The sequence below is a fragment of the Crotalus tigris genome, unplaced genomic scaffold (assembly GCF_016545835.1).
Source record: "Crotalus tigris isolate CLP2741 ecotype Arizona unplaced genomic scaffold, ASM1654583v1 scf7180000018030.5226217, whole genome shotgun sequence".
Classification (NCBI taxonomy): domain Eukaryota; kingdom Metazoa; phylum Chordata; class Lepidosauria; order Squamata; family Viperidae; genus Crotalus; species Crotalus tigris.
The window spans coordinates 1,882,149-1,901,375 of NW_024096786.1; the positions used below are offsets into that span (position 1 = coordinate 1,882,149).

The window sequence follows — 19,227 nt, forward strand, 5'->3', positions numbered from 1 at the left end:
GGTTGAAATTTCAATCCCACAGGAGTAATGGGGTCCCAGATTTTGTATGCATTTTTTAAAGGTATCTTGATTCAAAAATTATTTGACCAGGATGTACCATTTCAGCTGACTGAACATGACAATTAATAGTAGAGTGATTTAGTAGTATATAGATTTAGTAGTGTATAGATAAATCTATAGTATGTACCATAGATTTATATAGTAGTATTATAAATCTATAGTATATAGATTTAGTAGTAGCTCTTTAGAAGGCCAGATCCTGAAGTTGAAACTCAAATACTTTGGCCACCTAATGAGAAGGAAGGACTCACTGGAGAAGGACCTAATGCTGGGAAAGATTGAGGGCAATAGAAGAATGGGATGACAGAGAATGAGGTGGCTGGATGAAGTCACTGAAGCAGTAGGAGTGAGCTTAAATGGACTCCAGAAGTTGGTAAAGGACAGGAAGACCTGGAGGAACGTTGTCCATAGGGTCGCGATGGGTCGGACATAACTTCGCAACTAACAACAACAACAAATATAGGAGGCAGGTCCCAGGGGCAGGGCTTGTGTGGGACTTTCACATGGAAATAATGCCTATCTGACATAAGATACAGAGATCTGCTGTGGTTTCCCATGACTTCTCAGTTTTGGGGTAACCATTATGGTGAACCAAGTATTTTTCCCTGGACCGGGCCTACAATGCAGAATGTGCCAGCTAAGATCTGGGCTTCTAGCTTAGTTAAATTAGATATTTAATTATGAGACAAACTGTTGCTTCCCCCCTCCCCAAAACAATAAACTGCACATATTTTTCTGGCAAGGAAGGAGAATCGAACAGCCAAGTAGATGAGGCAGAATGTATAAGATGGAAGCTTAAAAATGGTGCTGTTGGCAACATTGTATTCCTTCACTAATATTACTTCTGCCTTCTTCTGAATGACCCTTTTCCAAATATTGTATTTTGGCAATATAATTAACTTCCTACACAGTCATTATCAAAATGACTGCATTTAAGACTGGGTAACGTTAGCATTTTTGAATATAACTTCAACATTTCAGCTACACAAATGTTCAGGAAAAGTAGCCCTTACAAATAAGATGTTATTGTAATTGAACACAGGTACACAAGTCGTGAACTGGTTAATTCATTCAGTAAATTCCCTCAAGTTCACCATGACTCCTGGTGACTTCATGGTTACACCCATGTTATTTTCTTAGCAACATTACAGAAGTGGTTTTCTGTTGCCTTTTTTCTGGAATGCTTTTTTAACTTTGCAGTCAGTCCAACAGTTCTGGAATTTCCAAGGAATAAACCATTCTGGCCCTGTTGAGCTTTTCAACATTGGCCAAGATTGGATAGATCATTGTTTCTCAACCTTGACAATTTTAAGGCATGTGGACTTCAACTCCCAGAATTCCACAGCCAGCAATGCTGGCTGTGGAATTCTGGGAGTTGAAGTCCACATGCCTTAAAATTGTCAAGGTTGAGAAACACTGGGATAGATGCTGCTAACCCGAATAGCCTGCCTTCAATATTATAAGGAATTTTCAACTGCAAATATATTAAAATATAATTAAATCAACTGATCCTTAATTGCTACCACAACAGGAATTCATCTGAAAAGAGCAGGTATGGCAGCAGCTGATCAGGCACGAGTACAAGTTTTTCAATTCAGTTATCACAATGTTAAATTTAACATTGCCAAAATTTTCTACAAAAGTCTGAACACTGATGTCTCTAGGAAGACTTAAACTTGCCCTGTGATGCAATGAGGAAAATGGTACAATTAGACCTTGTCATATTTTCATCCATATTTGGACTATTTCAGTGAAAGAATACATGGTTTTTATGCAGAAGACCCCCCTTCTTATCTTTGTTATTTTCAGTTGAATATATCACACATAGGAAATGACAGGAAAGCCTCTATTAGCTCTAGAATAGACTCAACTAGATTAAAGTGACTAAACACCTGGCCTGTATTATAGCTTAATAAAGTCCTAGTACTAATTGGACTAGTTCCCAAGAGAAATTCCAATGAAGCAAGTGACCTGGGAAGCCTGATTCAGCATGTATAACTTAGTGAACAACTTCGTAAACTGGAAGCTGACAGAGTTCTATTTAGAACCCTTATCCAAATAATTTACAAGACAATACAAGTCAGCACAAGTATGTACTGGCAAAGCATGAATTGTCCTAATTAGTTGAACCTCTGATCAAGTTCAAAATCAATAGTTGCAAGAGTTCCGCCTTAGCTGGGATTGTTCTTTCAATATCTTTGCAGTTTGGCACCCAGGGGAAAACAAACCAGACATTTTGATCCACAACTGTATTTGTTAATTTATCATAACTTCCATATTACATTCAATCACATATTGAAGAAGGACAGGTATGTCATTTTCGACCTCCTGGAGCTAAATAGTTTAGTCCAGCAAAAGCCAGCACTGTGGAGATCATTCAAGGACTTATTATTCTTCTAGACTGGTTAACTTTACAACGGCCACTCATTTACTGAATTCCTTTTTCCGAACTTTTGATTTTGGTGCTGTCAAAAAGAAAAAAAAATGAAGTCACTACTATTCAAATCTATAAATGTCTACATGGATTGAAATGCTGATATGAGGTTTTTACCATTTGGATTCTCTTGTCTGTAGAAAGTTTTCAGCATTTCCACAGCTTCTTCAGATCGATAACCGGCTATGCACTAAAGAAATTAAACATGTTGCTCAAAAATGCATCTTAAATGAAGGCACACCATCAGCAGAATGTTCCAGTTAAGACTTCATTATCTTTAAAAAATCAAAAGTGGGAGTAACATAGCTTCTGTTGTTGCTATGCTGGAGTGCTAGAATAAGAACAGCACCTATTAAACATTGTTTACTAGATAGCTTTTAAAGGCAGAGGAATGCATGCATGACTTTTGATTTAAGACAAGAAGAAAGCATAGGACAAAAAAAGTGGGAGGATGATATATATATTTTATCGGAAGAGGTTTTTTTCAGCAGAGCCATATTTCATGGGCATTTGGGGAACAATTGGGAGGAGGCATTTTTACAATCCTTTTTTCTTTCCTTCATTTGACTGGCACAAATTCTTAAAGGAGTCTTTTTAGAGTTCAGGTAACTATGATTGTAAACAAAACTATTTAAGTGGACAGGTAAGTAAGTGCATTTGCTTCTTTCAACCCACCCCAAATGTTGTAGCTCAACAATTCTTGAATTTACGAAACTACACTTATAAATTGGGAAGTATCAATTTTAAGAAACTCTTGGAAACCAGGACATGGAACTATGAAACTGTGGTTAAAGAAATCTCAGAAATACGACCTTAAAACAAATGTGAAAAGATATTCATGGATTGTTGGTTAGTAGGTCCACAGAGAGTTTCTGCCAAAAACTTGTTTTCATCAATTGGTTTTCTCTCTAGTTGTCAAGACCTCTTGACCCAGCACAATAACTTAATGATACTATACCCACAGATTATCCTTAGATAATATTCATTTCTTGAAATATATAGGCACACACACACATACACATAAAACAAGATATTCTCACACACACACATACACATAAAACAAGAAAAGCATATAGTTAAATGAAGGGCTGCTTTCTATAATGTCTGAAGATTTTTAAAATGCAAACATTTCTGCCTGTAATACAACGCACAACTAAAATGTAATCACTAGATGAAATATTAGAAAACATGTTGATTCCTTTTTAAAATCCAATTTTATTTCTACAGTTGCAATTTTGTTTTATCTAAACATAAACAAATAATTTTTCTTTTTCTATTTGATATTTAGACAAAGAAACAATTGTTATACAAAAAGTCTTTTGATTTTCTACCTTTGGACTTAATTCCACTGGTTAGGTGCCTTCACTGAACCTACCTTGATTATCAGCAGTTACTCCAAAGTCTTATTTTTTTTTATTAAACTACAGAAAATATCCCACTCAACCACAAAATGCAGGAGAACATACAGATTCTGTATTAGAGAAAAGCATTCCAGTCAATCATCTCAATTTTAAAAAATGGGTGGCTTAAGTCCTGAAATAATTTGTACATGCTGACTTCCAAAATGTTGATTTGGCCTTCTAGACTAGAGCAAAGTCTTCATTGCTACACCACTTTGATATATTACATTCTTATGAATACATAGAAAGGCACCATAATAAGTTACTCACTTGAAATGGTTCCCCTGTATCTGTTAAGGTAGCAGAAGAGATATTCAGAACTGAGCCACAGCCTCCAAACCGTTCATTTTGGCAACCGTACACAACCAATGGGATTTATGCAGATCAGTTAAGGCATTAACTAGGTTAGATAAGAAGTCATATACAGATACTATATAATATGCAGATACTAACAAATTGACAGTCCAGCTATTTTTAATATGCCAACTTTCCTCCACCATCACCACCACCATCAATACGTGAACTCACAGCTGCCAGTGCTTTAGCTGGTGTTGGCCTTCTTACACATTGAATTCTTCCCAAGGACCTGGGATATTGGACTGTATTGGCATGGTAAATATTCATATCCAAGCAGTGGGGTTTCTTGTAACTGACAGATGGAAATTTTGACAATGCACAGTTTTTCTAAGTGCCGACCAAGATTCTTTGGTATGCCAATAACCACTGTGATCACCACAGCCGGTTTATGCCAATTCTTTATCTTCTATTCTACTATCTCCTGGTATTATCAATTTTCCACATTTTCTTCTTTTCAACCACAGTTAAATCTGGTGTGTTATCAGCCATGACTTTATCAGTTTGTATTTGAAATTCCCACAATACAATATTTTAAGTAGTTCATTTTTGACAACTTTTTCAATTATATGTTTTCACCAATTTTTTATTAACTGTTTTCACATGATTAACCATTTGTGCTGTTATTATTACAGTAGTCCTTCCACTTGATTTTTACTACATCCATCTTCAACTTCTTTTATCCATCCAGCATTTTTATTATAGTCTTTTTGAATTTCACATAGATCTTTCCAAAATTGGATTGTTTTCTTTCTTTTTTTTTTTTGGTATTCCATTTTCAGAATTTCTATTGTCATTTATACTTTATATTATTATTAAATATTTATCATTATTATTTACATTTATATATAGTACTGCTCAATTCCCAATGACCTCAATATACAACATTAAAAGAAAAAAGCAATGTAGTAATAATAATCTTCTTTCATTTACAATACATAGATTCATCCTTTCCATAGACAACTTATTACAAAAATGGTAACTTCCCCAGACAAAATATTTGTCATTTTCCCTGCTTCAACAAAAGATACCTTCCAACCCATAAATAGAGGGCAAAAATATTGCTGAATTTCCTTTCTACACCCCATCATCCAGAACCAGAAATTTAACAAAATGTTTTGGAGAAAAGAAGCTTAAATGAATATATTCCTGCCATAGCAAAATTCCAAAATTTCACATATTGCACAAGCACTTGCCCTGCCTGGTGTGGACTTGACCCGGAATATCACTTTCTTTTCTAGCCTATCCATCTCAATATTTGCTAATAAAAATTCACTGGTTGTATGACTCTGAATACCCAGCTGGAGAACAATAGCATAGAGGACCTTCTTTCCAAGGTCCCTCAAGTTGAGAAACAGAATTCTGTATTAAGGAATAAGTGGCCAACATTTGGAGAAGGATACTCATCATTCGAAGAGCAGCTGCGCACATAATACAGGGCTCAACTGTGACATATAATACTGTGTGGGTAAAAACCTCTTCAGGTTTCTTCTTGTGCTGTTGACACCAGTCCAAGACCTGATCAATTGCTACCATTTCTGCATGGCGAGTAGCCTGTGGGAATAAAGCAAAAAAAAAAAAAAAAAAACCAGAACTGGTGCCACATAAAATGGGTTACTTTGCATATAAAGTATCCTGACTTTTCATAAAAGCCTCAAAACCTGGCTTTGCCAGTTGGCCTGGGGCTCCAACGGAGGAGTGTCATATGCCTGCTTTGTATAGTTTTATCCTTTTTTAACATTGTAAGCCGCCTACAGTTACACTGTGATTAAGATGGGGGGCAAACCAATTTAATAAAATAAATGCAACACACATACAAGGAAAAAGAACTTTGTTTTTAATAGAATTACAAGAACTACAGTTTGGACAAGATGGCCTAGGACAGGTTTCCTCAATCTACTGCCCTCTAGTGTATGGAGATGAGCATTCTCAGTATACAAGGCAGCATGGACAGTGGTTGAGAAAGGTTAGTTTTCTTCATTTCTGTGATTGTATTCTCCATGCTTTTCACGGTTCCCCAAAGCTGAAAACTAATTTGCTTGAGGTAGTCCAGATTCTGTTTGGATTAAGGCAATTAAAACAATTCACTGAATAATTGGAGTGAAATACGTTCTTATGCCTGAGGATGCTTACTGTATTGTATTAAGAGGCAAGGGCAAGATTATAACTCAGTGTCTTTTAGAATTTGCTTTATAAGCAAAATAAAACAAAATAACACAAATGAAACTGACCCTTGTTGGAAATTTGTTACAATTTATTTATTTGCTAGGTTTATATCCTGCCTTTTCACCAGAAGCTCAAGGTGCTGTACACAGCAATCTCTCCTCCAATTATTTCTCACAACAGCATTGTGAGGTAGGTTGAGCTGAGAGACGATAATTGGTTCCAGATCACCCAGGAAGCCTCCAAGGCTGAGGCAAATGCTGGTGTCAATCCAACGCCTTCAAAAGTATACCATGCTGGCTCTTGGACTGACAGAAAGTAATTGGCCAGGTCATTCTGGACACTTTGACGGCTGAGAGTAGACTTCAGCTTGTGCTTCCCCAATCCTAGTCTGTCATCTAGGGCAGGGGTAGGCAACCTTGGTTCTTTTATGACTCATGGACTTCAACTGGCTGGCTCAGGAATTCTGGGAGTTGAAGTCCACGAGTCATAAAAGAGCCAAGGTTGCCTACCCCTGCTCTAGGGGTATATTCCCCTGGCTGACATATAAGTATCTTCATACTATCAAAGCAGCCTGTCAGAATCCAGGCCTCATTACAAAAAAAAGTCATAGTAGAATAGGGCACAATATTTATATTTGTGTAAAGCACCTACACAAATCTAAACAGTTGCAATGGTTACAAATCTTTTTTTATAATGGATTCTCAAAATTTCCATTGTAAAGTAAGGAAGGTCAATGACAAACAATATAGCTGAGATCTTATTTCACTACACTCATGTTATTCTATAGAGTGCCTTTTATTTTTATTTTACTGGAGCAATTTCAAAAGACAATTCCAGAACAGAACAAAAAAAACCTGCAAGAGCCACAGCAATCCAGTGTCAAAATAATAAAAATCATAAAAATAAAAAAAAAGCATGGAGCTGTGTCTCTGCTTTACTGACTTTTCCATCTCAATGTCTGAAACAAGTAAGGACAAAGAGAACAGGAAAAAAAACAGCTGTTTGATCAAAAACAGGATTGGTACAAGCAAAATTTTTCCCCTATCTGCCAGGTATCAACTCTATATTTTGCATTTAACCCTTCCAACAATTAATGCAAGGAAAAAGATTGATCTACCGGAGAGAATAGGAAATGCTCTCATGAGCTTTATACATGTTCATGGATTACATCACCTGTTGGTTTTTTTCCAATTATGGCAGCATTTGGCACTGAAGCCTTTACATGCATGTACTTTCATTTCTTTGCAATATAATCTACATCAGCGATTCCCAACCTTTTCGGGATGGTGGCCTGACAAGGGATGAGGTGGGGAAGAGGGGATAGTTTTGTGTGAGGGGCTTGTGTGCTTGTGTGCATAGCTTCATTTGAGGTTGACAAGACTCTCAAAGCAATTTGTGAAGACAAAAAGCAGCAGTCCTCATATCAACAAAATAAAAAGCAGAACAAGGATAAAAATCAGTAGTAAAATCTATAATTTCCTGCAGCTTTACCTGCAGGGAGAAGCTTAGAAAAAGTTTTGAAAATAATTGTAGTATTTGGGCAGATTCAAGCAGGTTGACCGGAGCCCTGAAGACATTCAGGAAAAAAAGGTGTTTAAACAAGCCACCTTTATGAACTGTGCCTGGCAACTAAGAGTTAGTATACCTTGTATCAATATGATCTGTTTGTATTCATTTAGCAATCTCATTGTTCCATTCTGAATTTCCTATAATTTCCAAATAATCCAAAAGACAGTTCATGTTCAAAACGTTGCCCATTGAACAATTACCCAAAAGTGCATCACTTGGTCAGTGTATCACTTTCTAAGAAGGGTGATTTGTAACACCAATCTAAATATTTTAATAAAACATATAGTTGCAAAATAGGAAGTGTTTTTTTGTTTAGCAAAGCATGCACAATCTAGATATGTAAGGCTCTTCCCTTACTGTTTTTTTAAATAGCTTATATATTTCACGATATGCTTCGTACTATAAATTTATAAGTACAAATTGAAAACAATGGCCAAATTAATTCTTGGATAGATGAAAGTATGCTACTCAATAAAAGGAACCGAACATTAATAGAAAATGTGAAGCAAATAGAATGCATTTAGCTATAATCTACTGTTATAATACCATCCTACAAATTAATTTTAATGTGAATAGTCCTTCAAGAGATTGTGCTTAGCAGGTGCCATAAATCTTATAAAACACTCTAGGGATGCAACTACAATTGCTGCCTGAAAGCTGGCAGAATTCCTGACTTAAAATGCTCTTGATTCTTATTAAGAACTGTTAAAATTTTCCCCTCATAAAATCAGTTAGATAGAATTCATTGTTTTGAATGAATTGCCAGGGACATTGAAGTTTCCATCATCTCCAACTATGCTGAAGACTTCTTAAGGGGCAGGAGTAGAGTTATATTTCATCGTCATAATAAACATAATAAACAAACATGTATTCAGTTGTTCTTATTGTTGTACTTGTTCTCTTCCCCATTCCATGTAGATCAGTGGTTCTCAACCTGTGGGTCGGGACCCCATTTGGGTCGAACGACCATTTCACGGGGGTCGCCAAACAACACAGTCCGCCATTTTTTTCCCCTTTTCCTTAGCTGTGCTACTCCCTTTTATTCTATTGGCTTTTGAAAGCCAATAGAATAGACCCTCTTGAATAGAGTCTAATTCTATTGGCTTTCAAAAGCCAATAGGAATTGTCCAGGCTGTCTCTGCCTTGCTGAGCCCGCCAAAAGTCCCATTCTGCAAACGGTGCTGCACCCAGTTGAGTAGTCCTCGACTTACGACCGGTTGAGTAGTCCTCGACTTACGACCGGTTGGGGGCATTAAAAAGGTTGAGAACCACTGATGTAGATGAATAACTCCAGTAATGACCGAGTGTGTGTACTCTTTGAGGAGATTAGAATCTTCTTGTGCAAACCATGACATGTTTATTTCTGCATTGCACTTTCCAATTTTGGAAAATGTTGGCTACTGGCTGCTGCCACTGAGGTCACATGATCTTCATTTTTAACATTCTGTGACAATTACCCAGAAAGTCTCACAATCCATTGGTCCCTGCCAGATTCCCATAAGGAAATTCAATGGTAAAGTCACTGCAAAGTTGGAAGTCACTCTTGCTTCCACTATTTTTTGCCCACCCTTGGTCATTCTGTTTCTCTGTTTAGGTAAGGAAATAGCTCTGAAATAATGACTCAATAGGTCATGAGTTTCTAATTTATTATGAAATTCTGAAAGTTTAGTTTTTATTGTTTGAACTTTTTAGTTTTGATTTCATTATACATGCAATATATATTAATGTAATATATCCACCAATCTTTCCCAATCTTGCTAAAATAAAGTTGCCATAATCCTCAGCCAATGACTATTCTGTCCGAGGGATTGTGGGAATTAAAATACAATACATTTGAAAATTAGGACACTGTGAACTATTATCACTATATTTTGAAACTTGGTCTTGTCTAGGTAATAGTAACAAAACTAAATGTGGAACAGTTGATAAAAGAAAAATAAAATAATTTGTACATAAAAAAATAGTAATAATTGAAGTTCACTAGCATTCAGAGATCAACACTAAACATTTTCTATTTAAAAAGGTATCATGTCCCTCTTAACTTACAGGTAGACCTCAGAGTACAACAGTAACAGCCAAACTTTGAAGACCAGTCACAAGTCCCCTTCATTCAAGACTATTTTAACTTTTAATAGTCGCTGAACACATAGACATAACCCAAGGCTACTTATAAGAAAAATATAAAATGGTTTTCCAGAAATGGGGAGATGTGTTTATAGAGAACACTGCATTTTTAACCAGAATTTTAGAAAACAGGAACTCAAAACATAAAAATTCCAAAATAGTAATTTGCTATGTGATTCCCAAATTATGCAAGACAGGTTTTAAACATAGCTGAAGTAATGGAATTTCTTTTTTTTTTTTATTGAAATTTTTCAAAAGTTTTACAAATAAAAATCCACCCCCCCCTCCCCAACCACCCCACCCCCCCCCCGACTTCCCAGAACTGAATATAGGATTATTTAACAAATATTTTAAAAATAACATTTGCAATTTATAAAATAATTAATAATAATAATAAAAATCACAGTAATAATATATATAATAATAATATACATAACATAAACTTTAAAATGAATAATATATACTAAAAAAGAAAAAAAAATAAATAAAAAGAGAAGAGAGAGAGAGAAAGAAGAAAGAAGAAAGTAGACGAAGAATAAAGCATATATATATATAAAAAAAAATATATATATGAATAATAATACATAAAAAATGTATATATATAAAAAAGAAAAAGAAGAAAGAAAGAAAGAAAAAACAATCATTACAAATTATAAAAAGGCTAGATAATATTTTTCCATATCCAAATTATGTTGTATAAAATTTATCCATTTTTCCCATACCGCAAAAAATTTTTCTTGAGATTGCTCCTTTAAGAAAGCCGAAATCTTTGCCATTTCTGCCAAATACGAAACTTTATGAAACCATTCTTGTAAAGTAGGCAAAGATTCCTTCTTCCAATATTGTCCTATTAACAACCTAGCGGCTGTAATCAAATTTAACATCAATATAACCTCCTTAGCATCACAGTCAATAACAATACCTAGTAAAAATAATTGCGGAGTAAATTTTACCCTCCTTTTAAAAATTCTTTGAATATTCCACCATATCTTAATCCAAAAAGCTTTTATATGCTTACACGTCCACCAAATATGGTAATAGGTAGCATCCAAATATCCACATCTCCAGCATTTCGGCTGTAGATTAGGGTACATAATGGACATTTTCTTTGGGTCAAGGTGCCATCTATAAAACATCTTATAAAAATTCTCTCTTAAATTTTGCGCTTGTGTGAATTTAACATTTCTTATCCAAATAAGTTCCCAAGTATCCATTGAAATCGTTTCACCAATATTCTGTGCCCATTTAATCATACAATCTTTAACTAGTTCAAGTTCTGAATCTAATTCCACTAAAACCCCATAAACTCTCTTAATATGGGTTGGCCTTTGATCTCTTACTTGTTTTAAAAAAATTTCATCTTCTCTAAGCCAGCCCATTTTACAATCCATCTTCCATCTATCCACTATTTGTCTATATTGGAACCATGAATAAGTTAAGTTTTCATGTGTTAATTCTTCCAAAGATTTTAACTGCCAGTCTTGGCCATCCCATCTTAATAACTGTACGTAAGAGACCTTGTCCATATTTACCCCTTTCCTTATACCTTCTATGGCATGCCGAGGTATAGCCCATAATGGTATTTTGAAGTCACTTTTATAATACTTTCTCCACACTCTTAGCAAAGAGTTTCTTATAATATGAGACTTAAAAACCCAATCCACTTTTTTATTAAATATTAAATAGGCATGCCATCCAAAAAATAGGTCCCAGCCTTCCAAATGAAGTATTTCTGTATTTGTTAAATTCACCCAGTCGCTAATCAATGTCAATACTACAGCATCATAATACAATTTCATATTTGGTACCTTGAGTCCACCTCTCTCACGAAAATCTTGCATTATTTTAAGTTTCACCCTTGGTTTTTTCCCTGCCCAAACAAATTTATTAATACCTTTTTGCCATTCATCTAAATTACGTTCGTTCTTTAAGATAGGTAACATTTGGAACAAAAAAATAAACTTTGGCAGGACATTCATTTTAATAACTGCAATTCTGCCCATAAGGGATAACTGTAAATTATTCCAGTTTTTTAAATCCTTCTGTACCTCCATCCACAGCTTTTCATAATTATTTTTATACAATTTTACATTAGAAGCAGATAATGTAACCCCCAAATATTTTACCTTATCAACAATTTCAAAGTCTGTTAAGTTAACTAAAGCCTGTTTATCACCATTAGTCATATTTTTAGCTAATATTTTGGTCTTATTATTATTAATTTTAAAGCCAGAAACACGTCCATATTGTTGAATCAATTGTAATAATTTCACCACCGAAGAAACAGGTTGAGACAAAGTAACAACCAAGTCATCTGCAAAGGCTCTTAATTTATATTCTTTTTTATTAATTTCTATTCCTTTTATTTCTTGAGACTCCCGAATTTTAATCAACAAAATTTCCAGTGTTAAAACAAACAATAACGGAGACAACGGGCATCCCTGTCTTGTTCCTTTTTCTATTACAAAAGCCTCTGACAAACCCCCATTTACAATAATTTGAGCAGTCTGTTTTTGATATATATTGGATAATACTTGTAATATATTTTGTCCAAAATTCATCTCCTTCATTAAACACAGCATAAACTGCCAATTCACTTGATCAAAGGCTTTTTCAGCATCCAAAAATATCAGGCCTGCAGAGACTTGGTTATTCTTTTCTAAATACTCTAATAAATTAATAATTTGTCTAACGTTATTCTTCATATACCTTCCAGTTATAAAACCCGATTGATCCCTATGTATAAACTGCTGCAAGATCCCCATAAGCCTGTTAGCTAAAATTTTTGCAAAAATTTTATAATCCACATTTAAAAGAGATATAGGCCTATAATTTTTAGGCAAAGTAAGATCTTGACTATCTTTTGGAATCAATGATATAAATGCATTACGCCAGGATGGAGGGATCTCTAACCCCTGTAATAAATTATTAAACAGTTCACACAACGGTTGAGTCATCTCTTCTACTAAAGCTTTATAATAAATAGATGTCAACCCATCCGTACCCGGCGCTTTGCCCAATTTCAATTGTTTAATAGCTGTAACAATTTCTTCCTTAGTAATTAAACCGTTAATCTTTTTTTCCTGATCTTCTGTTAATTTAGGAAAGTTAACTTTGCCTAAATAATTATTTATATCTGTAATTTGAATATTAGTACCCTTATATAATTTTTGATAGTATTCTAAAAAAGATTTCTTAATCAATTCTTTCTGATAAACCAATTTACCATTATAATTTATTTTATCTATATTCCTCTGTTTCTGTTTTTTTCTTAACTGATAAGCCAACCATCTCCCTGGTTTATTAGCATTACAAAATGTATTTTGTTTCATAAATAACAAATTAGTTGCAGCTTGATCAGCCATCAGCATGTTAAATTGTGTTTTTAACAATTTTAAAGCTCCTTTAACCTTTTCATCTAAGGGATTTGAAATTAAAAGTTTCTCTTTTAATTTAATCTCCTCTTCTAAATCTTTCCGTTTCTGAGTCTGTTTCTGTCTATGCAAATTATTCATTTTTATCAAAATACCACGCATAAAAGCTTTACTTGCATCCCAGACCATTGACATTGATGTTCCCTTGTTCATATTTAAAGTAAAATATTCCTTTAAACATTCCTTTAATTTATGAACATTTTTTTCTTGTTTAAATAAATTCTCATTCACCCTCCAGGATCTCCTATCTTCCTTCTCTACAAACAGTTCCATCCAAACTGGACTATGATCGGACAATGTCCTAGGAAAAATTTTTACATTCTTCACCCTGTTGTATAAATCTGTTGTGATCAAAAAGAAATCAATTCTTGAGAAAGATTGGTGTCTATCTGAGAAAAACGTAAAATCCTTTTCTTCTTGATTACGTTCACGCCAATAGTCTCTCAATTCCCAATCTTCTTTCATATCAAAAAAGGCTTTAGGTAATTTAGCCTGTTTAAAAAAGGTAGAAGAGCCTTTTTTGTCCATTTGTATATCTAAGACACCATTCCAGTCTCCCATTAAAATCACAGATCTATAGTCCAACAAAGTTATTTTCTGATGTAGTAACCTATAAAATTGCTCCTGTTGCTGGTTTGGTGCATACAACCCCACAATAAGAATTTTCTTGCCATATAAACCAAGTTCAAGCATAACATATCTTCCGTAAGGGTCTGATTCTAACAAGGTAGCGGATAAATTCTGTTTAACATAGATTACCACACCCCCTTTCTTCCCAGGGGCGGGAGATACAAAATGAGATCCCAAGCGAGGATTATTTAAATATTTTTGATCTTTAGCTGTAATATGAGTTTCTTGCAAGCAAATAATATCATTGTTATGTTGTTTCAAATAGTGGTAAATTTTTTTTCTCTTTTGAGGAATGTTTAATCCATTAACATTCCAGGACAGGAGCTTTGCCATCTCCCTTGGCCTTCAGCCTGGAGAAGATCCGCTCAAATTCTGCTGCTGATGAATATGTAGCAGAGCTTTTGGGTCTTGCTCCTCCCACCGGCACTGAAGCAATTTGCTGAGTAGATTCTTCAATTTCTTTTTCTTTTTCTTTTTTCTGTTGTTCTTTTTCTTTACGTTTATGTGCTGCACGGGTCATTCTCTGTTCTTTAACCTCTGGTTGAGACATCCATACCACCTGTCCAGCAGTCATCATCCCTGTACCTTCAGATTTCTGTTCCATCTCTTTGTCACTCAAGACTTTATGCATCATGGGCAAAGGAGAGCCTGCTCCCAGGACCGTTTTATAAAATTCCTTAGCTTTAGCAACTGTATTAAGTCTATAACGTGTCCCCGCATGGCTCAAAACAATGCCCATCGGAATCTCCCATCTAAATGGCATTTGTCTTGCTTTAAGTTCATTTACTAAAAAAGCAAAATCTTTTCTGCTTCTTAAAATTTTAGGTGGAATTTCCTTTAAAATAATAATATCTTGGGCAGCAATCTGAAATCTTTTATTATAAAAAGTTTGTAGAATCTGATTTCGCAAAGACTTCTTAGCAAAATATATCACCACATCTCTAGGCAAATTCCTCTGTTTTGCAATCCAAGAATTAACTCTATAAATTCTTTCCACATCCCCACGTAACTCTTCTTTATCAATATTCAAAATAACAGCCAAGTCATTAATCACCATTTCCATCAAATCTTGAGTTTTATCTTCTTTCAGACCCCTTATTCTCAAAGCATATTCCATCTGTCTATACTGGAACATAAGAATATCATCTTGTGAAGTCTCCACTTTTTTCTCCATATCTTGAAATTTATAATCCAAAAGTTCAACTGTTTCTTCAATTTCCTCTACTCTGGAGTCCAGCTTCACAACCACTGAGGCCATTCCAGATAGAGCTAGAAGTATATCATCCCTCAAAATAGCATTATTCTGTTCTAAAAGCTCCTTCATCTCTTTCTTCATTTCCTCCTTAGTTTCAGATTTATTCTGGTCCAAAAGTTGTTTCATTTCCTCCCTAAACTGTGAGACAGCACTTACCATTATTTCTTTAATGTCTTGTGCTGATGTGCCAGATGGGGGAGGTGAAGGTGGAGTGGATTTAGGTTGCTGCACTGAGGGTATTATTTTAAGTTGTTGTTGCACAGTAGAAGGAGCAGGAGAAGAAGTTACTTTAGAAGCTGCAGTAGCTGGTTGTCGTTTTGAAGCCATTTTAATTTATCTTCCTTTCTTCTTAAAAATACCGATAAAAATAAGTAATCCAAAAAAAAATTAAAAATAAGATAAAATAGAATAAAATAAGATCAATCTAAAAGTCCCCAAGAATAAAAAAGTAAAAAAAGTAAAAAAAAAGCAGTATTAAACAGCAATTCAGCCGATCCGTCTTTTAAAGGAAAAAAAAACTTTCAAAACGCCATTTTACTTTCACTCTCACTTTTCCGCCCGAAAGAAAAGAGAAAGCTCAAAAAAATAAAAAAAATCAGCAGATACTAAATAAACTAAATAAACTAAAAAAAATAAAATGAAGCTAAACTATAAATAAAATCCTTTAAACAGTTCTGTCCGGTTTAAGATTACTCACGGTTTCTTTAAGTACGGAGATGGTAGCGGCGTCTCGCTTTGTTTCCGAAGAAACAAAGACAGCTGAGAGGCGGAGAAGGCAATGAACTCCGAGGGAACCCTCTTTCTACCCCCCTAAAAATAAAAATCCAGGGAGAGTTAAGAGGTTCTACCTCTATTCATGCGATCTCTACCCCTTCCCTTCGCCCGGGAAGGGGATTGCGAGCCGCGGGCCAGCTGGTAAACGCTGTGCTCCGCGGATCTGACACCTTCTCAGGAGGACGGCTACAGAGTAGCCGCCATCTCCACCGCTTTAACCACCGGAAGTCCCGTAATGGAATTTCTTTAAACCTACTTGAGGATTGTTCTATTTATATATGTAGTGCAAAGGATAGGATTCCCTAAATCACTTACATTTTTCGTTTCGTTAACTTCATTCCTTCCTTTTCCCACAATCTCATTATTGTAGACCATGAGGCAACCAACAGGTACTTCACCATTCTTAAGTGCATCTTTAGCCTATCAATACACACAAAGTAATTAGCAACAGCACTGTTAAAAGACGGATGTGGTATCATATTTATCATGGATTGCAAGTTCAGAAGCACAATGCATTCAGCTGCATTTACTCCATTAGAGGTAGTCTGGGAGCAGAAACTTGGTCAGCAAGTGACACAAGACACTAACTGGAAACTTATATGACTCTGACTATGCTTATGACTTAACTTCAGCTTTCCTTTTTTCCACTCCCCAGCCCTCTGGAATGCTCACCCAGGTTCAGGGATAATTAATAAGGGAATGGATGACTGACTGTATTTACATTCATTGTAGAGGAAAAAATTAAAAAAAAGTAAGCAGGCACACAATGGGAAAACACATCAAAAGGAACGCACTGGCAAACAGCCAGCACTAGTAAAATCCCTTTGATGTGTATTCTCCATTGTGTGCCTGTTTATTCTCCTATAATCCTTTCCTCTCCAATCTCTCTTCTCTGCAAGGAAGGAGGAAACAGTCACTTCATGAGACAGTCAGTAAACGAATGCAACTGTTTTCTCAGTACAATAACAATACTATACAACAATGAGAAACCAACATTTCTGATCAAATGGATCACATACATAGCAAAATAAAGGACATATGTGCTGGCATATGGCATATTTCTTTCTCAAAAGAAAAGCAAACTGAAATTAGTACACAGCAAGAAAACCATGCATAGCTGTGATTTATTGGCTGAGCTGTACCTGAATCAATAGCTTACTCTGGTTCAATTACATTTTCATTTACAATGCTTTTGTTTAATTAGATAAAGCAACTGCTACTCATGTAATATGGCATAATTTGTTTGGTCTAGTGGTTAAGGTACCAGGCTAGAAACTGGGAGATTATGAGTTCTAGTCCCACCTTAGCCCTGAAAACCAACTATGTGATTTTGGGCCAGTCACTCTTTCTCAGCCCAACCCACCTCTCAGGTTTATTGTTGTGGGGAAAATATGAGGAGGAAGGTGTGTTGGATATGTTCACCACCTGAGTTATTTATAAAAATAATAAAGGTGGGATAAAAATAAAATACTGTAATAGATGGCAAAAGTAGACATATGGATAAATGTTCTCAGGAAAGATAAATAGTTCCTTCTTCCAGAACAGAGCCTGTTTGACAGACTACTGAAGTTGAGGTTCAATTGCTGAGGTTAAAAACGCTGTCTTTGGGCAACACATATTAATAAGGAACTGAGGGCTGGTATCTTAAATGAAATTTGGAAGCAGGATCACCTTTCTAAGGTAGAATCCTATTCATCACATGAATATATTCTAACTCATGTTGTCAGTCTGGAAGTTTAGGCTTCATTTTAGCATAGCAATCAGGCCTCCTGTTGAAATACAGGAAACCATGTTTTCCTTTTAGCCAAAACCATGTCTTTTTTTCACTTGCAAAACCTAGCCTTTGGTAACTAAACAATAGGAGAGGGTATTCTGGAAGTTCTTGAATACACTTGTAAGTTTTAAAAAAAGATGGAAACCTGACTGGGAAAGAAAGTGATGTAATCCATAAATTTGTCACTTGTTGAATGAAAACCTAGAATTAAGATTTTTCTATTGTTCAATTCTCACATATAATCAATGTCTGATCACTTGCTTTTTGACATATCACAAATACTGAATGCATCATTTGTTTCTGTAGCTCTCCCCCCGCCGCCCCCTAATAAATGCTTTTTGTTTTCCCTGAATTACTTGGCGATTCATATTTTTGAGTGGAAAAAGAAGCCTCAAATTCAGGGATCCAATTCTTATCAGCTCCCTGCCAAACCCTGGGTGCCTGAGTTTCTAGGCAACAATGTCTGCCATTAGCTTTTCCTTATTAGCTATGAGAATTGGAACTGCAACCACAAATAATTCTTCAGGTCAGATTCCTGCAGTTCTGTCTAGAACAGCGGTTCTCAACCTATGGGTCGCGACCCCATTTGGGGTCAAATGACCATTTTACGGGGGTCGCCAAACAACGCGATCCGCCGTTTTCCCCCTCAGGAGGCGGTCCCGCACATGCGCCCCGCGCATGGGGCGGCCCCCACGCATGCGCAGTGCGCATGCGCGGCGCGTCCATGTGACGGGGGTCGCCGTCACACAAAGGTTGAGAACCGCTGGTCTAGAAGATACTGGAAAAATTAGTTATATAAATTCAATAATATTCAACAGATGAGGGGTCTTCAGTGCTCTCTGAGCTTTGTTGTTTCTTGCAGACCTTTCATTCCTCAAACTAGATAACATCATCAGTACTAGTCACGATGATGATGATGATGATAATAATAATAATAATAAAGTTGGAAGGGACCTTGGAGGTCATCAAGTCCAACCCACTGCTCAGGCAGGTAACCCTATACCATTTTGGACAAATGGCTGTCCAGTCTCTTCTTAAAAACTTCCAGTGTTGGAGCATTCACTGCTTCTGGAGGCAGGTTGCTTCACTGGTTAATTGTTCTAACTGTCAGGAAGTTTCTCCTTAGTTCTAGGTTGCTTCTCTCCTTGATTAGTTTCCATCCATTGCTTCTTGTCCTGCCTCCAGGCGCTTTGGAGAATAGCTTGACTCCCTCTTCTCTGTGACAGCTCCTGAGATATTGGAACATTGCTATC

At 35.8% G+C, this 19,227-nt stretch overlaps 1 protein-coding gene across 2 annotated transcripts in view; it reads right to left on the reverse strand.

Moving 5' to 3' along the window:
- Window positions 1–19,227, reverse strand: part of ADAT2 (adenosine deaminase tRNA specific 2) — a 35,437-nt gene that overhangs the window by 14,883 nt on the left and 1,327 nt on the right. Inside the window, exons 2-6 of one of the 2 annotated variants that reach the window (XM_039346828.1) lie at window positions 16,516–16,620; window positions 5,652–5,802; window positions 4,165–4,271; window positions 2,612–2,684; window positions 2,295–2,525 (exon numbers count right to left, since the gene is read on the reverse strand). In XM_039346828.1, coding sequence (XP_039202762.1) covers window positions 2,485–2,525; window positions 2,612–2,684; window positions 4,165–4,271; window positions 5,652–5,802; window positions 16,516–16,620 — 477 coding nt within the window. In that variant the 3' untranslated portion in view covers window positions 2,295–2,484. Of the gene's footprint in view, window positions 1–2,294; window positions 2,526–2,611; window positions 2,685–4,164; window positions 4,272–5,651; window positions 5,803–16,515; window positions 16,621–19,227 lie in introns of those variants that run through there. The other variant, XM_039346827.1, reaches the window with a different exon arrangement.